The sequence below is a fragment of the Pseudopipra pipra genome, chromosome 7, assembly GCF_036250125.1.
Source record: "Pseudopipra pipra isolate bDixPip1 chromosome 7, bDixPip1.hap1, whole genome shotgun sequence".
NCBI lineage: Eukaryota > Metazoa > Chordata > Aves > Passeriformes > Pipridae > Pseudopipra > Pseudopipra pipra.
In genome coordinates this window covers 20,602,390-20,621,805 of record NC_087555.1, presented here as the reverse complement: position 1 = coordinate 20,621,805, position 19,416 = coordinate 20,602,390, and the positions used below count along the sequence as shown (strand labels likewise).

Here is a 19,416-nt window from a genome sequence, read left to right as displayed (position 1 = left end):
TTTGTCATCTTCATATTTTTCTTTTTCTGGTTTTGTTACACTGTCATAAGAAGGTGGAGCTGTGGCGGATTCCACTTTCTCTGGAGGTGAGTTTTCACTTAGCTTACCAATAATCATATCTTTTCTGATAAGCAGATCAACCCCATCTTCCCGATACATAAATGAAAGTTTCTTTACTGCCTGTCTTAAAAGATGACGTCTGTAGGCACGCTGAATGATAGCAGCAGACAATTCTTCGTGTTTTCGTTTCAACGTGGTTGTAATTGGTTCATAGGAGACTTTAGAAGGATTGGCTGCCATAAATCGATCTTCCATCTGTATTCTGAGGGCATCCATCTCATCACTTTCCCCCAAAACACGCTTTGTGAAAGCAAACAGGATGTCAAGGCAGTGAATTCTGTCACCACTCACCATGGGCAGATCCATTGCAATAAGCTGAATTGTGTTTGGTTTTGGTATATTAAGAGGAGGATCTAGAGAAGCTGCAAAATCAGACAATTTGCTATATTCTATGAATTGTGTTGCATCAGGATCGTATTTTTCCCAGACCTCATAGAACATCTCAAAGTCGTCCTCGCTCAAGGGTTCAGCGCTTTCCTCAGTAGCAACACTGAAGTTCTCCAAAATCACAGCAATGTACATGTTCACCACTACCAGAAAGGAGATGATAATGTAGCTGACAAAGAAGAAAATCCCAACAGAAGGGTTGCCGCAGTCACCTTTCACAGAGCTCCCAGGATGATCTTTATGGGGATCACAGTCGGGCTCCCCACTGTTCAGAATTGGGGCGAGCAAAGCATCCCAGCCAGCAGACGTGGTGATCTGAAACAGGCAGATCATGCTGTTGCCAAACGTTTCAAAGTTGAACATGTCATCTATACCAGCTTCCCTTTTAACATAGGCAAAGTTGGACATGCCAAATATGGCATAGATGAACATGACCAGGAAGAGCAGCAGACCAATGTTGAACAGAGCAGGAAGAGACATCATCAAAGCAAAAAGCAGAGTGCGGATTCCCTTGGCGCCTTTAATGAGGCGCAGGATTCGACCGATTCTGGCAAGTCGTACAACTCTGAACAAAGTGGGGGAGAAAAAGTACTGCTCAATCACCTTAGAAAGAAACATACCTGTGAAATAAAAGAATAAAATTAAGAGAATAACTTTAACACAGATTACATTTTCCACAATAAAATGTGAACAAAACCCAACTGCAGTTTTGGAATTAGTGGAAGATTACTGGAGATTAAATTTTATCTGCTATGGGTAATTTTAGATTTTTTCCCCAGTACTCTTAGAACAAAAAAAAAAGCAAATTCTAGAAGTATTAAAACTGACACAGATCTATTAAGAAAGTTACTACTCTCAAGTATGCTTTTTATTTCATAAACAATCAAGAGAATTTAAAATTAAGTAACACCTCTGGTTTGCATAACTCGACAGAGATAAAGCATTAAATACATACCTAACTATATTTCATTTTGAATATAAGGATTTCTTACCTACTATTGAAAGAATAACAACCACAAAATCAAAAATATTCCAGCCAATGGTGAAGTAATAAAAACGGAGTGAGAATATTTTGAAGACACATTCTCCAGTGAAAAGGACAACAAAGACCAAGTTAATCCAGTGTAAAATATTTTGCATCAGTTCACTCTGGTCATCTGTTTCTATCATCATTGTGACCATGTTAAGACAGATGAGAACCATAATGGTAATGTCAAATGCTTGTTTTGTTACAATATCAAACACCAGACCTTGCAATTTGTTCTGAGGGGAGAAAAAAGAAAATGTGATAGTATTTTGTATGTAATGAACATCCTTTTCCTCCCTCCTATTTCCTTTTTCCTCTCCCAAAATACACAACCAAGCAAAAGGCTGAAAAATCTAAGAAAAACACTGTCCAGTAACTTCTTTAGTTGCCTGTTCTAAGTTTTCCCCTGAAAACCTACAGGCTTATATTTCTTCAGATTCTTTGATTCTCTACTTCCTCAGGCACAACAAATATGAGGTTTTTCCTGCAGAACAGACACATGTACATGGTTCATTTCAGAATGGACAGATAACTTGAATTAGGCCTAAACCCTTTGAGACTCAAGGAAAAATTTTTTTGATAGTTAATGTACTGCTGCCATTTCTTCCCAAATACAGATGATAGAAGAATAGCACACATTCTTACCACGGGTCTAGGTATAGGTTTTTGTGGTTTCTTGGTTCCCAGCTTCTTCATTGCATTGTAATATTTCTTTTGTTCTTCTGTCATAAAAATGTCTTGACCTCCAAGGTAAAATAATAAAAAAAACCTGATTATAGTCAAGGCTTTAAATCCATTAATTCACAGCATTGCAGAACATGGTTTTAATGAACCCTTTATTCATTCTTACATATTGTTAACAAAACCAAACATAGTAATTATTTCAAAGATAGTTAAAATCTCTGATGAGTCTTGAAGGAAAAATAAAACACATTAAGGGACAAAGAAACGCCCCAGAGCTTCTATCTATTTGTTATTTTAAAAAATACATACATGATTAATTCAAGTAAAGAAGTATGAAAAAAACCCCAACTTGTAAAATATACATTCCATGCATACTTAAAAATCTAGCATCATAAACTCCACATTGTAAATTAATCTACCAGAAATAAAAAAAGCTTCAAAGGTACAAAGATACACTGCAAGCAGATATGCCTTCAGGTAAAACATGAGGAGAAAGCAATTAGTGACTTTACTTTTCAGGATGCACATTTTACCATTTCAGCACAGGTATCTCAGTTCAGAAGATAGTACTTCCACTGTATATATATATATATATATATATATATATATATATATATATATATATATGGCTTGATCAACTCCCTATATTGTACAGAGATCATCAGAAGCATGAGCTTAGTCTCAGGTTTCTTGCCTGAATAAGAGGACAGCAGTCTGAATAAAAGACGATCTACACTGGTATGTGTAATACACACATGGAAACGCTTGACAGAAATACAATTTATATTGACAAGTAACTTGTTTTTTGTTTTCATGCATTTGTTTGTAAGTACATTCCAAGTATCTATGATGTCAAAGTAGTGGCATTTGGAAAAGAATTTCAGAGTCACAGGCCATTCTGTCACTTTGTCTCGCTGACTTTGTCAAATGTCGTGTCAATCTTATTGACAAAGTAATGATGAATCTGGATGAAAATGTGTTTGACTCTTTCAGCTGTGGCTATATAGACAGGAAGATTTAGAAGTCAAAAGAGACACTGTTTAGCATGCTCTCCTCATAAGTCAAACATTCAAATAAAATTTATTTCTTAGAGAATAAGGGTTTTGGAAGAAAAGCAAGAAATGAATTTGCTAATTATGGTGGGAATGTGATATGACTGTCAGGAGATCTTACCCAGCGGGAAATATTAATTAAAAAAAACAACTATGAAGAAACTGGCACTGAACTGGGGATTTCTTCTGCTGTCTCACTGATGTAATGGCTATCATGACTGAACAAGTCATCCTTGTCTCAGTGTGCTGTCCATAGGGAGAATACAGGTCTCAAGACAGGATACCCTGGAGGATTGTAAGGGTTAGGAAGTTGACAGCTAGCAGAACATTTCTTTCCTCATGGGAACTAATGTGATCAAAGTAGGATGCACACAGGAACCACAGAAATGCACACAGTTTAACTACACAGAGACAGTATATTGCAACATCAAGTCTTTTCCCATTCATATTCCGACGACATTGCCCAAAATGAAGCAATCTCAGTAATGTGAAGACAGAACAAAGACCAGAAAAATGCTACTGGGTAGTGATCTGGACATTTCTGTGAGCACAGGTGCATCTACAAATTCAAAAAACAGATGATTAATGTATGCTAGTTAGCTACATGAAACTGAAGATATGAACACGCAGATAGAATTTTCCCCAGCCTAATTGTATCTGCAGTATTTTACTTTCTTGGTGACAGTCACAACAGCTACAAATGTACAAGGGGTGGGTACCACACTGCCAGAGAAAGTCCTTTAAGCAGGAACCCTTCTCTGCCTTCTGAGTCATAATGATTGAAGTAGACAGTGTCTGCCAAGTGAACTTAATAGAAAATCACATCATTACTGGGTAAGGCCACCTTGTTATGTATCGACTGCCAAAAATGCCAATAACCTCAGGTTATATACAAAAATGTATATAACCTCAGACTTCCTCTCCCCAAGGATGAAAAATGGAACCACCTTCCTCCTAAGCAATGGATGCACCTGAAGTTTATTCCAAGGGAGGTGCAAACATCTCGGAGGATGAAGATGCCACTAGGTTTGGAACCACAAACTCCTCCTCTCTATTATTGGGTCTGCAGATAACAGTCTTAGAGGATCTGAAGAAGCAATATAGGAAGCTGCATACTCCAATCTAAAGTGGAAAGATTTACTGAAGTTTCTACTGCAGTAAGTCTAGCAAGATCTTTTTTCAGTATAATGAATCATTGACAAACCATCTCAAATCACAAATGCAGAAATTATGTACAGCCTTGTTATTACTTAGCTCAGTTAAAAAAAAATAAAATCAATATTCCAAATGTGCACAGAAAAATAAGACTATTATAGACCTTAGGCAGCATTTATAGTTTAAATAGCAAGGACAGTTTAATTTGCTATCATAGTCTGCATTTTAATCTATCTAAATGCTCCCAGAGTTCTTGACACAATTCTGTGTTCATCTGAATAACAGAAACAATTTCAGTTGAAAAGAAAAACTATATATTTTCAAATGTCATCAGTTTTCTTTCTTTTGCAAACTCACTACTAATTCAAGAGTTTGCCAACTCTCTCTAGTCTTACAGTACAGAGCAGTATTTCCAGCACTCAATTTGTCTGTATGAGTGTCTGTAATTGAGAAGGTCTTCACTGTACTGCTCTATCTCCTTATCAATTTTGATATTTATAGTTTTGCATATTCTCTTCTTTCCTGTCATTTATTTGCTTGACTTAAATCATCTGCATTTTCACAAAGCTTTGTCTCAGCACTGTAAGGTTAAGGAAAAACAAAGATGTAATTTTCGGATGTACAGCATATCACTGGGCTGTACAGGAATGTTGACAACACTCAAACACTCAGTGTAACTGTAAATTACTTCAAATGCCTTGAAAAGAAAGTACTATTATTTCATTATTCTGAATAAACAGAAATCTTAACAGCTGATTTCTTTTTTTAAATTACTATGAGAAGTTTCAGACACATTTATCCTTGCATACATTTTATGAGTGCTCAGTAACAATGAAGTGTTGTGAAAATGAAATCTGTGATACTTATCTTCTTCTTTTGTTGGTTGAAATTATCTATGATGACACCAATAAATAAGTTTAGGGTGAAAAATGATCCAAAGATGATAAAGGCAACAAAGTAAATATACATGTACAGGCTTTCTTCATACTTGGGCTGTTTCTCTGCCTATGTAACAGAAAAACAGCAAAACATCACAAATAACAGATAAGACAAATCACAGTATACCAAGCAGGAACAGAAGTGGCATCCAGATGGACAGCAACTCTGTCAAGGGGGTAAACTCAACTTTTTTGAAGCATATCCTACACTTGCCTTATATTTCAACTTGAAAATCCATTTAATACAGATATCTGTAACTGCACACACAGACCTGCCATTCTTCCCCTTCCTGTCTGTCCTCTTTAATGACATTTGACATTACAGAAACGTGCAAATCTTAAAACGCTCAGAAGCAATTCAGTTCCTACAGACTTTATGCAAATCAGGAGTTGGATAGAGGAGAGATGCAAACAAATATCAACATTAAAACAAAACCAGGCAAAATTTAGCCAGTTTACTTTTTGACATCATCAGAGTCTGCAGCTATTGCTACTGCAGGGATGCCACTAGACTATTTGGGTTATTTTTGAAGACACAGGTAAAACAATCTCAGTGAGATAAATTAATAGGAAACCAGATCTCATTAGTTTTGAATTTTCAGATGACTTATTAAATGAGTAATACTTTATGTGAATCTATGGCTATAATTTTTCTTTTACCTATTAAAAGTATATGCACTTTGTAGTTCATAGGTTTATATAGGAAATTTATCAAGGTTTTACATTTTAATTTTTTATATTTTAGTTCATTTCAACTGCCATCCAAGAAGCATTACATCAATCGTATACTTGTTTTCACTCAGTAAATTTTATTTTTACTCAGTAGATTTTATATTGCACTCACTTCTGTAGAATCAACCGCAGCGTACATGATGTCCATCCATCCTTTAAATGTTGCCTAAAAGCAGAATTTGTTGATATTTTCTATCAAAGCTTCAATTTTGCAAACATTCTAAATAAAACAGTGTCTTCTGCTATGTATTTGCACCCACAAAAATAAAGAGAAATATTAAAAGTCTGGTAGGTTACAAGTGAAGCATTCACGGGAAGTACTGTACTGTGGAATACTTCTCCCTAGTTCGTAAAACACTGAATAAATTCTAGTCTTCATGGAAATTCATATAAACTCTCTGTGAGATGAGTTGCAAACAATATCTGAGCCTACCAGAGAGACTGCAATTTATAACAGGACTCTCAGTTCTAATATTCTGACTACCAAAAAAATTGGAGAACTTCTCCAGAAAAAAAAAGAATCAGCCACCATTGGTTGGCATTTTTCAGACAGAATATGGAAATAGTCCTAGAAGAAACTCCAAAAGGTAAGTAGTCCCAAAAACTCTTGAGAAAATAATAGAAACACAGAATGGTTTGACTTGGAAGGAACCTTTAAAAATTATCTAGTTCAAGCCCTCTGCCATGGGCAGGGACATCTTTCACTACATCACATACTTCCAATGATGGGCCATCCACAACTTCTCTGGGCAACCTGTTTGAGTGTCTCACTGTCTTATCATTAAAAAAAAAGGGAAAATCTTATTTATATACAATGTAAATCTACCCTCTTTGAGTTAAAAAACATTGCCCTTTGTCACTATAGGCCTTGGGAAAAATTTTCTCTTAGCCTTTCTTATAAATCTCCTTTAAATATTGAAAGGACACAATAAGGTCTCCCTAGAACCTTCTCTTCTCCAGGCTGAAATTCCCAACTCTCTCAGCCCTTTCTTCTTCCCAAACTGGGAAAGGTGTTCCAGTCCTCTGATTTTTTTCCTGGCCATCCTCTGGACCCAGTCTAAGAGGTCTATATCTTCCTTATACTGGTAAGGCCTTGTAAGAATGGCCTGCACGGGGAGAACCACCTTCTCATCTGTTGGCCAAAATTCTTGTTGTCCAGCCCAGGATATGACCGACTTTGCAATCATATCCTGTGCAAGCACATATTGCCAGCTCATGTCCAATTTTTCTCCACCCGTATTCACAAGACCACCTCTGTGGAGCTGACCTCAATTCATTCATGCTCCAGTCTGTACTGATACTGGAGACTGCTCATGAACCAGGTGCAGGATCTTGCATGTGGCCTTCTGGAACTACATGAGGTTCAACAACCTTAGGCCTGCTGAGGTCCCTCAGGTTGGCAACCCCTCTAAGTATCAACTGTACCACTCAACTTGGTGTCATCTGCAAACTGCTGAGGGTGCACTCAACTCCATTATTCATGTCCTTGGTGAAGCTCTTAGATAGTATTGGTCCTAGTGCAAGCCTTTGAGAGACACCACTTATTACTGGTTTCCACTTGGACATTAAGCCACTGACTGTAAATCTTCCAACACAGCCATTCAGGCAATTCCTTATCCCCCTAGTGGGCCTTCACTACACTTACTCCTTTGAGCAATGATACTCAGAGCATACAAGGTGTGAATGGTATGTTCACTGCTAACATTACAAAGGTGAACTCTATATGCAAGATATGTTACAAATGCTAAAAGCACTACCGTTCTCTAAGCAGGTAATTTATGACTAGTGCTATTTAGCAACAGCTACTGCTACTCCCTGAAGCAACCAGATGATAGCCTGCTAGCACAATACCAACTACTAAATACTACCAGTTGGAAATTTGTAAAGACAGAATAGTTGCCAATTGCTTATGAACACAAAAAAGTTTCCACAAGCATTTTGTCAATATTTTGAATATATATTTCTGTCTTATTGGCTCCAATTTACAGACGCTGCCTCTAAAAGAGTTTTGTGCTTAGAAATCTAACACTAGTAAATTCTGCAACTGTTCATCTAGAGTTTAAAAACAAGTTAAAACTTTCTCCAAAAACACTCACTTGGCAATAATAGACAATGACTGGAGTACAACTAGTAATAATAATAAAAAAGAAAAAGAAGAGTGAGGAAAAAGTGAATTCAAAACCTTTTTCTAAGGTTTTAGATTTTTAGCAAACTAAATCGTTTGCTCTCTTCTTGTTTGAAGATCAGATGAGCCCTACAATGTACATGACTACCATGATAAAAATCTTAGTCAATATGCCTTAACAGATAAAGCAAATCAAAGGAAATTAAACCTAGGTCATTTTTTTTATCTAGATATTTTAACTAGACGCTGTTTTTCTGTAGAACTTGAAAAGGTACTAGCAGCTGGGTGCCAAGGAACTTTATATCCATCAGGTAAATAAGAGATATTCCTCCTTTTCCAAAAAGGCCAGAGAACATATCAGATTTTTACCATGAGCAACATTAATTAGCTTCATAGAACAGAATTTTAAAATCAAATCCCATATCCATTAATATATATTCTAAAATAGCACTGAAAATTATGGAATTAAATGTTACTGCTATAAAAAATAAAGCTGGAAAAATTATACACTTACCACTTGAAGCAGAGAAAGATAACCAATTGCAACATTATCAAAGTTTACTTTCACATTTTTCCACCGAACACCTCCAGTAGTCATGTTAATTTTTTCACACATGCTTTTATTACTGACTTCCTCTGGTGTGAATGTCTCATCATTTGTGGTGTTAACACAGTGATAGAACTTGCCAGCAAACAAATTTACTCCCATGATGCTGAAAACTAGCCAGAAGGTAAGACAAACCAGAAGCACGTTCATAATGGATGGGATTGCTCCAGTAAGAGCATTCACAACCACCTAGGAAATAAAAACAGAAAAAAAATCCCCATTTTTAAAAAAACAACACAAGGATTAATTTTTCTAACTCTAGAAAAAGATTTTATGTAAAACATTACATGGAAGTAACGCAAACAGAAAAGGACTAACGCATGTAATACAATCACACATGCTACTGTTGGCCTTGTAAAAAGACATGCAATTCAGTGTTCCTCAACGATTTTATAATTAAGTGTATTATTATGGATTTTTTTTTTTACACATTATTTCTTTTTTTTTCTTACCCTCATGCCTTCAAAGCGTGACAAAGCTCTTAGAGGTCTCAAAGCTCTTAATGTTCGGAGGGATTTAATTGCACCAAGGTCTGACAAACCAAGGGCATTAGCTACTAAGCTAACCAACGAGACCTGGAGGAAAAAAAACAAAACAAAAAGAACACTTTTTTACTTTTTTTTTTTAGTAACTTCAAAACAGAAATACCTCGAGGATGAAAAACTTTGATCTGGATATTGCGGAAAAAAAGTTTCAAAGGTCCCTAACCTTCCAGCAAGAGTAAATAAAAAAAGAACAAAACACGAGAAAAATTCGTGTAACATTGCATGTAAATTTCAGAACAGCTTAAACAAAAAGATAACAATCTCTGGAATTTTCATTACACAGTTCTAGTTAGAAGAATGCATATCATACTTGTGCAAAATGAAGGGCAATTTGGACAAAAGAATTTGAATAGAAGCTCAGCTTCCCAATAAACTCAGTATATGCTTGAAATGTATTGAAAACTTAATCCTATTCTACATGGCATATTACAACACTAAAGAGTGCTTTATTATACTCATGATAAAATGTGAGCCAGCAGTATTTGCTTCTGCTAATTTGCACTTAGAATAATCCACAAAATAGCTGGTATACCAAGAACTAGTAATTCATATTGCCTGCTGAAGAAGACAGGCTTGGAAGTGTCATATACTCAGTCACACAGGACTTTAATATGGGTGACTTCTAACTGTATGACACAAAAAAAAAATCAATGTCAATAAGATTATCTAAAAGCAGTGCACTTCAATGCATAGACAGCACTTTCCTGGAAGTGGAGTTATGACAGAGTTAATAATTTAATCATGAGCTTTGCTTTACCGTCTCTTCAGACTACTGCAATCTGGCTATTTAAAAATCATAATATCAAATACCAGAAGAAAATCTGTTTACCTCCATTTGGTAAAGAGCATTGTTTCCTGTGTTTGAACTTCAAAACTGAAGTTAAAAATTTTAAGTCCAAGCATGATTGAGAAGCTGGCAGATTTGTTTTAGAGTTATCTACCTTAGAGCATTGAAATGAATGAAACAATGGCACATAATAAAATAGACAGACAATGAGGAGAAACTGGCTAATTTTCTTAAAGATAGCATGCAATGGTTTAACATAATCAAAGGTGATTTTTTTAAAAAAATCAAGATTTAATTTTTGTTTTGTAAATCATACAAACTTGATAAAACCAAATTAACACAGGGAATAACTGTGCAATACATGAAATACAAGTCAGTGATCGCTACCTGTATTTTTGAAATAACCTGTCTAAAACTTCAGATAATTCAGCCACTATAGTAATTATAATTAGGCCATGTAGTTCAAGAGAAGAAAAATTAATTAAACATAAAAAAAAAAAATTAGGAGAAGATCCAGAAAAATATCACATTCACTGAATAGAATGACCTTTGTTTATGCCACTAATCTGATTTCCTATACAAACTGAATTATAATACTCAGTTTCAGAAGATTGTGCCCTCTTTAAATTCGAATGCTAGACAAACATTTAGTATAGAAAGCATTAATCCTTATGAATCCATCAAGACCTTAAGATATCACACCTTCAGACTATAATTCTATGGAAGTTACAGAGAAAACGTTTCAAGTATTCCTGTCAGATAACCATATTTTCTTAGGTAATGCAGTCATTATATTTGCATTACAGGAAAGCCTCTTCCTGCAAGATTAGCGCATCTCTACTTAATAATGCTATAGTTTTATTTCTTTGAATTTTACGTGAAGACAACAAAATTGATCTAGATGATTGCTGTTGATTTTCTGCTAATTAAAAAATTGTTATAATTTTTCATTTAAGTTACAATAAAGAAAAATCAGAAGCCAATGGTATTCATAAAGAAAGCTAATAAAAACACATAATACATTCAGCCTTACTCAAAGACAGTCCTAACTTTTTTTCCTTTTGTTTGTTGAGGGTATTTCGCTTGGATAATTTAATCTTAGGGAAAGGGGATAATCTCTTATACTTTTTAAGTTTCTTACAGATCAATACATCTGTGCTGGGAATATGTGTTGACTTTGTACTTGGTGTAAATTTAATTTGGGTGTTCACAACAGAAGAAGTGGGGAGAATATGAAAGGAGAAAGCAGAAAACTTTCCCAGAAAGACCATGTGTTATCTCATGTCACTGAGCTAGTCCACTTGCTCAGAACGTGGATTCACTAAAAGAGCAGCACAGTTGCACGAGGAAGACAAAAACACCACTGGTGCCCTTCCCTCCAAAAAATCTACTTTAAAAAGAGCATTAGGTAAGTTTCAATTCTACTGGTAGGAGAAAAAATTTCTGTCCTAGATTCCAGATACCATCCAATTAACAGAGTTTTCTCTTGTCCATTTGTTGAATTTCCACTCCAATGTCTACGCAAAGAAAAAGAACTCCTTTAAACAAACACATCATGCAATATCACTAATTTAATTAATTTCTTTGGCGTGAAATTTCAACACTAGTTTTTACTGCTATTATTGAAGAACAATTCTCCCCCACACTTCTTTGCCAGTGACACATTAAGCTCGGGATCAGCTGTCCTACTGTCCTACTCCATATTCTCACTTTAATTTCTCTTTCCTGTGTCTGCTTCCTCCTTCTTCTCTGTCACCATATCCAGAAGACTGAAGTCAAACCAGTTGACAGTCCTCACTTACCAGTCGGAACCAGAGTAGTAAAGCACAGAACACATGGAGTCAATGATGGCACAAGGCCAGATTTAGTTACTCACCACGTAATTACAGTGGAATCTTATTCACAAGTATGTAATTTTCTGTTCTTTTAAGCGAAATTTATATTATTCACTGTATACATATCATATTGGAGCTACAAAAAAGGATCTGCCTAAACAACAAAAATAGACTACCTAGAAAGTATAGTACCTACATCAACAATCAGGAAGTCCAGCCAGCACCAAGCATTAGTGAAGTAAATCTGAAAACCATAGGCCACCCATTTTAGCACCATTTCCAGAATAAAGACGTAAGTAAAGATTTTATCAGCATATTCCAGTATGATTTTTACAGTCTTGCGCCGTTCAATATTTATATCTTCAAAGGCCTGTGAAGAATGGGTTATATGTAAGTCAGATATCGAAAAGTCTTTGCAAATTACAAATTAAGCCAGAACTGAATTAAAACAGCCAAGTAGAATCACTTTCAACTTGAGATATTTTACCTTGAAAAACCAGTATGAGTAGAAACTACAATCGCATTCTTTCTGAGTTTTAGATTTTATCATTGTCTGATAATGGAATTATAAAAGAATGTCTGAAGTTGCCAAAAAAGTTTTCAGAAATTTCAGTAATATTCAACGCAGAATTACGATTTGTCATCCTGAAAAGCCCAGTCAGGCTCAGTCAGGAGGCAGTCTCATCATTATATTAACTCCAATTAACCAAAGAGAATAATGAGCTACAGAGACCAAATATTATGTTGCTGATAATCTTTGCTGAACAAGGTGCTGATGGCAAGGTTTTAGTAGTGGCAGGCTGTAGGTGCGGCCACTGTGAGAAGAGAGCAGGGGGCTGCTTTGTGCTGGCTCTAGCATGGACCCAACACTGGAAGCAGCTGAGCCCAACAGTAAAGCTGGTGGTGCCTCTGGGATTGCAAAACACCACATGGCAGCATGAGGATTGAAGGAAAAAAGTGAGAGAAACTACCCTCTAAACATCAAGGTCAGAGAAGGAAGGGACATGGTGCTTTAGGTGTTGGAGCTGAGACAATGACAGTATATACCAAATCCTATGTCAATCAACAACCAAAACAAGTCCAAACTCTGTGAAGGACTAAATGTCACTAAGAACAGTATAAAGGAATTCAAGAATTCCTATGTAACAGACTAGAAATACTGAAACTAAAATTATAGCAAAAAAATAATGAGAGCATGATGAATTTAGTATCTATACTGCTTTTGGGGACAATTTTAATTTGAAGTAGAAAAATTGCTTCCTTTATTGCACACAATCCATTTTTCATTATTTTTATAATTTCTTAAAGAAGGTTTTTATCATAATCCTTTTCATAAACACACATACATTACCTTGTATTATACATTACCTTGTATTAATCAAAAATTCACCTGTAAAATTTTAATGACTTATTTTAAATGTAATACCTGAAGTAATCTGAGAATTCAGGTCCAAGTTCTCTTTCAAGACAACTTTGTATTTTTTTCTTAATGAACACATGTTATAATACTGCCTTTGATAACACATTTTAATAGGTACCATTCCTATGGCTGCAAGCTTGACTTACCAGAGCTCCGCTGCTGAGAAGAATCATGAAGACAATGAATGTTTCAAACCAGTTGTGTTCTACTATCTTGTAACAGGTTTTTCGAAGGTTCCACCAGATTCTTCCTTTTGTGCTTTCCATACTGCCTTTACAGCATTTAAACTTCCGTATACAGCCTAACAGTACAAAAAATATTTTTATATGGTAAAATGTTTATTATTCTGAAAAATCAAATGATTCTTAACTAGCTCCTGTTTCAAGAAGTTCAAATTACTTCACTCTGCACTTCAAATTACTGCATGCTACTTAAAGCATACCTACTTTTCTCAATTTTATTCTTTGGATGTAGGAAAATTTGCATGTACACAATTTTTTCTCTACTCTGATGCTAGCTACATCAAGCTTATAATAAAGGAGAGTAATCTAATTGAGCTATTTTTCATTTACAAACATTTCTTAAAATTATTTTCAACTTATATACAGATAATCAAAGAACACAGGAGAAATATCAGGGAGCAGAAAAGAAGAGCATACACAGCAACTTTCACATGAACTAGTTCAAGAGTACAGAAGCTTCTTTTAAAAGAAATTTTGCTTTTCAGCTAAGGTTCAAATAAATCACAGACATAAACACTAATTTATTACACTGAGGAAAAACTGCTGCTTCGAGGGCTAACTAAGGATACCTCTTTCATGACAGAAACAAATGGTTTAACTGGAAACTGTGAGAGCTTTCCCATGTGATACAGATTTGTGGTAACTTCCACACAACCATCCACATCTACCATGGGGCCTAGAGGCATAATTTTCAATGAATATCAGTATCTGCTTAGCCAATAGTAGCCTCCTGAATTCTTTAAAAATTATTAACAACATAAAAACGTAAAGAGGTTGAAACTACTTTAATGGGTCCCAAATGCATTCTGGGTTTCCTGTGAGTGTCATTAAGTTGATATGTTACAAGTAAGTAAGTTACACTGTGTTTCATCAGCTCAGATAAAACACCTACCACTGTGAAGAACATGGTTAACCTCACTTCAACTAGCCAAAATGCTTACATTATGAAAAAAATAATCTTATGCCCAAGCACCGATAGATATCACATAATATAAGGATAAGGAAGAATTGTAATATAATGTTAAATTATTTGAGAAATGTACTTTTTTTTTAATTAAGAGCTTGATATAGTCAACGCAATCCCACATTTAAAAACAATTTTGTTTTTTTAAAGATGAGTAAAAGAATACTTCAAAGGATAAGATTCCTAGCCTAAATCAAAGGTGTCTTCAAAATAGTAAATCAGAAAGCATGGACAGGAGATTTAATCCTGGAACATATTTTGTTTTGAATGATTTTACCCACTACTTAAAAGGAAATTAAAATCTTAATATCGCAAAAACTGAAAATTCTTTCCTACATAGTAAATTTCAATAGTCCCCTAAAGGATATAGCTATATAGAAGTAAAATGAATAAAAACTTCCAAGGACATTCAAGTACACTGTTAAGACTTCTTTACTTAAATAGCACCACAGGATCTCATTCACCTGTTCCATCCCACATTATATTTATGCGCCCTCTCACTCCATTAATAGTATAATGTCAAGATAATAACTATTGTTTGAGTCAAACTTTCCAAAATCTAAATCACCCACTGGATTGCTTTCTAGCACTAAAAAGTGACTGTGAGTAATCACATGACTATGGTTTAAATTTCTCAGTGAAGTGAACCTTGTGGAGGGCTTGGTCTTGCAGATTTCACTACTGACAATGTAATTCAAATCAACAGAATTACTGATGGCTGAGAATCAGTTTATAGAATTCTGCCTATTGATTATTTTAAAATATCATAAATGATCACATACACACATATTTATCTTTGCATCACACAAATGGCTCCACAGACTTCAGCATAACTATCTACAAAAGACAAAATTAATCATATCCTAAGACTTGACAAACTAGGATCCAGGGCTGCTGTAGCCAATATCTTCCTTGAACTGCAAACAAGCAAAATGTAATTTCTAACCCCAAATTTTATTTCCATACCTTCTGTAAAGCAGTCCTGTAGTTCTGATGCTTTTTCTGGTTCAGTTTCAGCTATTTCATCTCCAAAGACAGCTAAATTAACTGTACTTCCTTCAGATGAGCTGGAAAAATTTAACTTCTGAAAATAAAATTCGATAACATTTTTACTTTACTAATATTTACATTTTTAGAACTGTAATTAACTTTAGGCATGCAACGCTGTGTACCAGTAATAATAAGAACAATATTTGTCACCAGAAATACACACAAACACCCACGTGTAGCAGTCAATGCTGTTGAAATGTGCATAAATCATCCACTTTCTACCCAGATATTGCAAGACATATCATGTAATTTTTCATGAAATTTCAGAATTTCTAGTCTAAATATAGTACAGTGTGATCATTCATCAAAGTTAACTGTTACCAAGTTGATTTGCTGATACATATTCTATTTAGTTTGTTTTCTACTATTACTTTCTTATACATTTCAACTGGCATTAATTTGCATTCTTTTTTGCCAATGCACATATGTAGTACATTGTGCATTCTGAAACTACCCATTACTCTGGTACACATACCTGTACAGTCAACACCCAGGAATTATTTTTTTTGTTTTAATAATTAAAATTACAAAAGTCACATTAGTAGAAAAAAAAAACAAACCCCAAACCAAACTAAAACAAACAAAAAACCCCCAAACCAACTCAAACAAACAAAAACAATTAAAAAACCTCCCCCAACCAATAAAAGAATAAACCTTAATTTATTTTTTTATTTTGTAATCTGCCCGTGTATTGCAAAGTCCGTGGTCTGGAGATTTTAAAGGAAGATGTGGTGTCCTGTACACTTAATCTCAAGTATGAGTACCAAACTAAGTCAAAGTAGTTTTGGCCACAGCATTCTCTGACATTTTATAATGTTATTATCAAGAAGTATAAAACATCAGTAATGAAGTCACACAAGTAAATGTCTGTAGGGAATGATGTAAGCACACTTTATAAAACAACCTTGGTTCTGTCAAATCAACACCATTTTCATTAATTTAGCTAGACTTGCATGATTAAGAGATACTTAAGATACAAAAGCAGACAAGTTACTATCCAATCAAGTTGTATTTACAGCTCAATTGTGAAACACGAAAGGACAAAATTATTTTCCGTATTAAACAATTTTTTCATGTTTTTGAAAGACAGAGACAATACAATAAGTAACTCAATATTCTGCATTTACTTTTATTAAAAAAGGTTTTGTTATATTGCCTACTTTGCTGCTACTTTTTTAAAAACTGATTATCTGGAATAGAAGGTCCATATTGCTCATGTCTACTGTAAACATGTCTCGTCATTTTTAGTACCATTAATTTTACAATAGCAATATTCACAGCAAACAACTATTCCTATCTAATTCTTCTGAACCGGAGGATAGCACTATATGCCCTTCATAATTTTATTAATATGCTGCTTTCATCATTCCATGACATAGCATATATATTGCAAAATGTTGCAGCGGTGGCAGGTAAACTGAAATTCTTAATTGAATTATAAATCAAATTATTAATTTTAAAAAATATATTTTTTTAAGAGTACAGAAGTTTTGTGTCATATTGCTAATAAAAATTAAAACCAACATGAAGTACCCTGGGTCATTTTAACTGTAAGCTTAGTGAACTGTCTGAGCAGATGACATGAATTCAACTGAAAGAATATGAGATGAACAACCATAAATACAAAAGGAACTGAAAAGAATCAATGTGTTTGGAACAAAAAGTTACATATCTCCTCTAACTCACAGTAGAAGAATCAGAGACTAGAGATTTTTTTAAATTTAGTTTTAATTAAAAATAGTAATTTTCTTGACTCTAGAATCAAATTAGAGATTCCATGAACTATTCTGATATAAACCAGGTAGTCTGGTTAGTGACTTTGTCACTAGTGTGACAGTCTTTCACTAATGTGAAAGTCTTTTTTCTATGGACAGTATAGGATATAATCCTACTGCTTGAAGAGTCACAGATTTAATTAAACATTGGTTCTCTTTTTTATGTAGGGTACCCATATTTTTCACTAAGATGCAGTTACCAAACAACAAAAACAGAAAGAGATCATAAAAATAATATGCATAGAAGAGCTTCCTGTTCTAATTAAAAATTTGAAAGCTAGTTTCTTTGCTATTTACAAAGTTTGCAGAAATCTAACTGATTATAGGAATCACTCCAGGAGGAGGACTTTAAAGACAGAAATGTTCATCCTTTACCTTCTGGGGAATTAGCTGCTGCTCAGTTTACCAGACTGAGGTAAGAAGGCCATATTGTATGTACACTAAGCACTGGATTGAATGGATTAACTGACATACTCAAAGTTGATTAGTGATCTTAATGTTTGCAAAGAATCACTAAATCATTTTTGTTACAGAAAATTCCCTCAATACAATATCCTTTTTCTTCTTCACTGTTGGCAGTGAAAAGCTATTCAGAGTTTGAATACTTTAATTTTTTCAATATAAATATCTCCCGTACTGTTTTAAGGTCATAATTTGATGTTTATGATCTGGCTGTATTTCTGAAGGATTCAAGGTATAATGGCACAAATATTTGTAAGAAAAATGTTACTACTACTACTACAAATTGTTCCACTGAAGCTCCAAAGCAAAGAACAAACATATCAGCAATACAGTTGTTAAGAGGAGGAATAAGAGGGAAAGATTGTCTTGCGTAATTTAAAAAAACCCAAAAAAACCCAACTCACTGGATGACTGCACTGCATACTCTCATATTTCCATTAACTAAGGATCTCTCTCTCTTTTGCTTTTTAATTTAAGATCACCAAGTCTCTTTTTGCTGAAGAAGAGGTAAAGCACTACAGTAAAACGTGAAAGACAATTGCTGATAACAGTGCTTTGGAGAACATGGTTAGGAACCTCTTAGAAAAGAGGATCCAAAAACATTATTATGTAGAAACACAAGAGAAAGCACCAGTGTTGGATCTTTTGATATTCCATCCATTGGCTATCTGCCTAGTCAATCAGATCTATTTTTAACAGGTAATACTTCAGTTAAAAAAACCTCTCATTTTTCCATTTAGTGTCAACTATTAATTAAACAACAAAAAGTACACAAAGCACATTTTTTGTAATCATCATGTTGAATTATCACTGAGTAGGGTACTCTTCAGCATAATCACAGTTAGTAAAGTCACTTTTATTGGGATCTTTTCCTGAAAGAATAAAAGTAACCATGTCTACAGTTAAAGTGTACCTTTTAAAGAAACCAGAAGATTCTCCATAGAAAATACTTTTTTTTCAACAAACTAAACTCAAAACCTACTGCTCCTACTCTGTAACTTAGGAAAAAATTGGCGTGTGTATCTATTAAAAAAAGCATCATGTTATTATGCAATGAAGGGTAAGTAAGACAAAGTGATATTCAGATGATTACAAGCTCCTGCTTTACTGGTTTGTGTGCTGCTCTGCACTTGTCCAAATTCATACCAGCAGAAGCTTGAAGCAGGACCAGTGTCACATAAACAATATCCATCAAATGAGACTAATTCCCCCATACTTGGAACCACTAGGATGGGATACTACCACATTCTTCTCTCCCCTATGTAAGTGCCTTTTCTAAAATGGTTTGGAAAAATCCTTACAAAGACATTTTTACATTTCTTCTTTCTGAACAGCTTACAGGCCCCTCTTGAACAAAAAAAGTGAGGCCTAAATCTTTCCAATATATAAAACAGTGCCAAAGAATACACAAAAAATAATGCAGGATTCCACAACAAAACCATGTAAACAAAATTTGTATTTGGAAAAGGAATACCTCAATATGACAAAGAGAGGAAGTGCCCAACTATT

At 34.6% G+C, this 19,416-nt stretch overlaps 1 protein-coding gene across 1 annotated transcript in view; it reads right to left on the bottom strand.

The window, feature by feature from the left end:
• LOC135417203 (sodium channel protein type 2 subunit alpha-like) overlaps positions 1-19,416 on the bottom strand; it is a 44,918-nt gene that overhangs the window by 2,508 nt on the left and 22,994 nt on the right. The window contains 10 exon segments of the mRNA XM_064660978.1: positions 1-1,127; positions 1,500-1,770; positions 2,180-2,284; positions 5,293-5,430; positions 6,208-6,261; positions 8,735-9,016; positions 9,280-9,402; positions 12,191-12,364; positions 13,561-13,715; positions 15,587-15,704. Coding sequence (XP_064517048.1) covers positions 1-1,127; positions 1,500-1,770; positions 2,180-2,284; positions 5,293-5,430; positions 6,208-6,261; positions 8,735-9,016; positions 9,280-9,402; positions 12,191-12,364; positions 13,561-13,715; positions 15,587-15,704 — 2,547 coding nt within the window.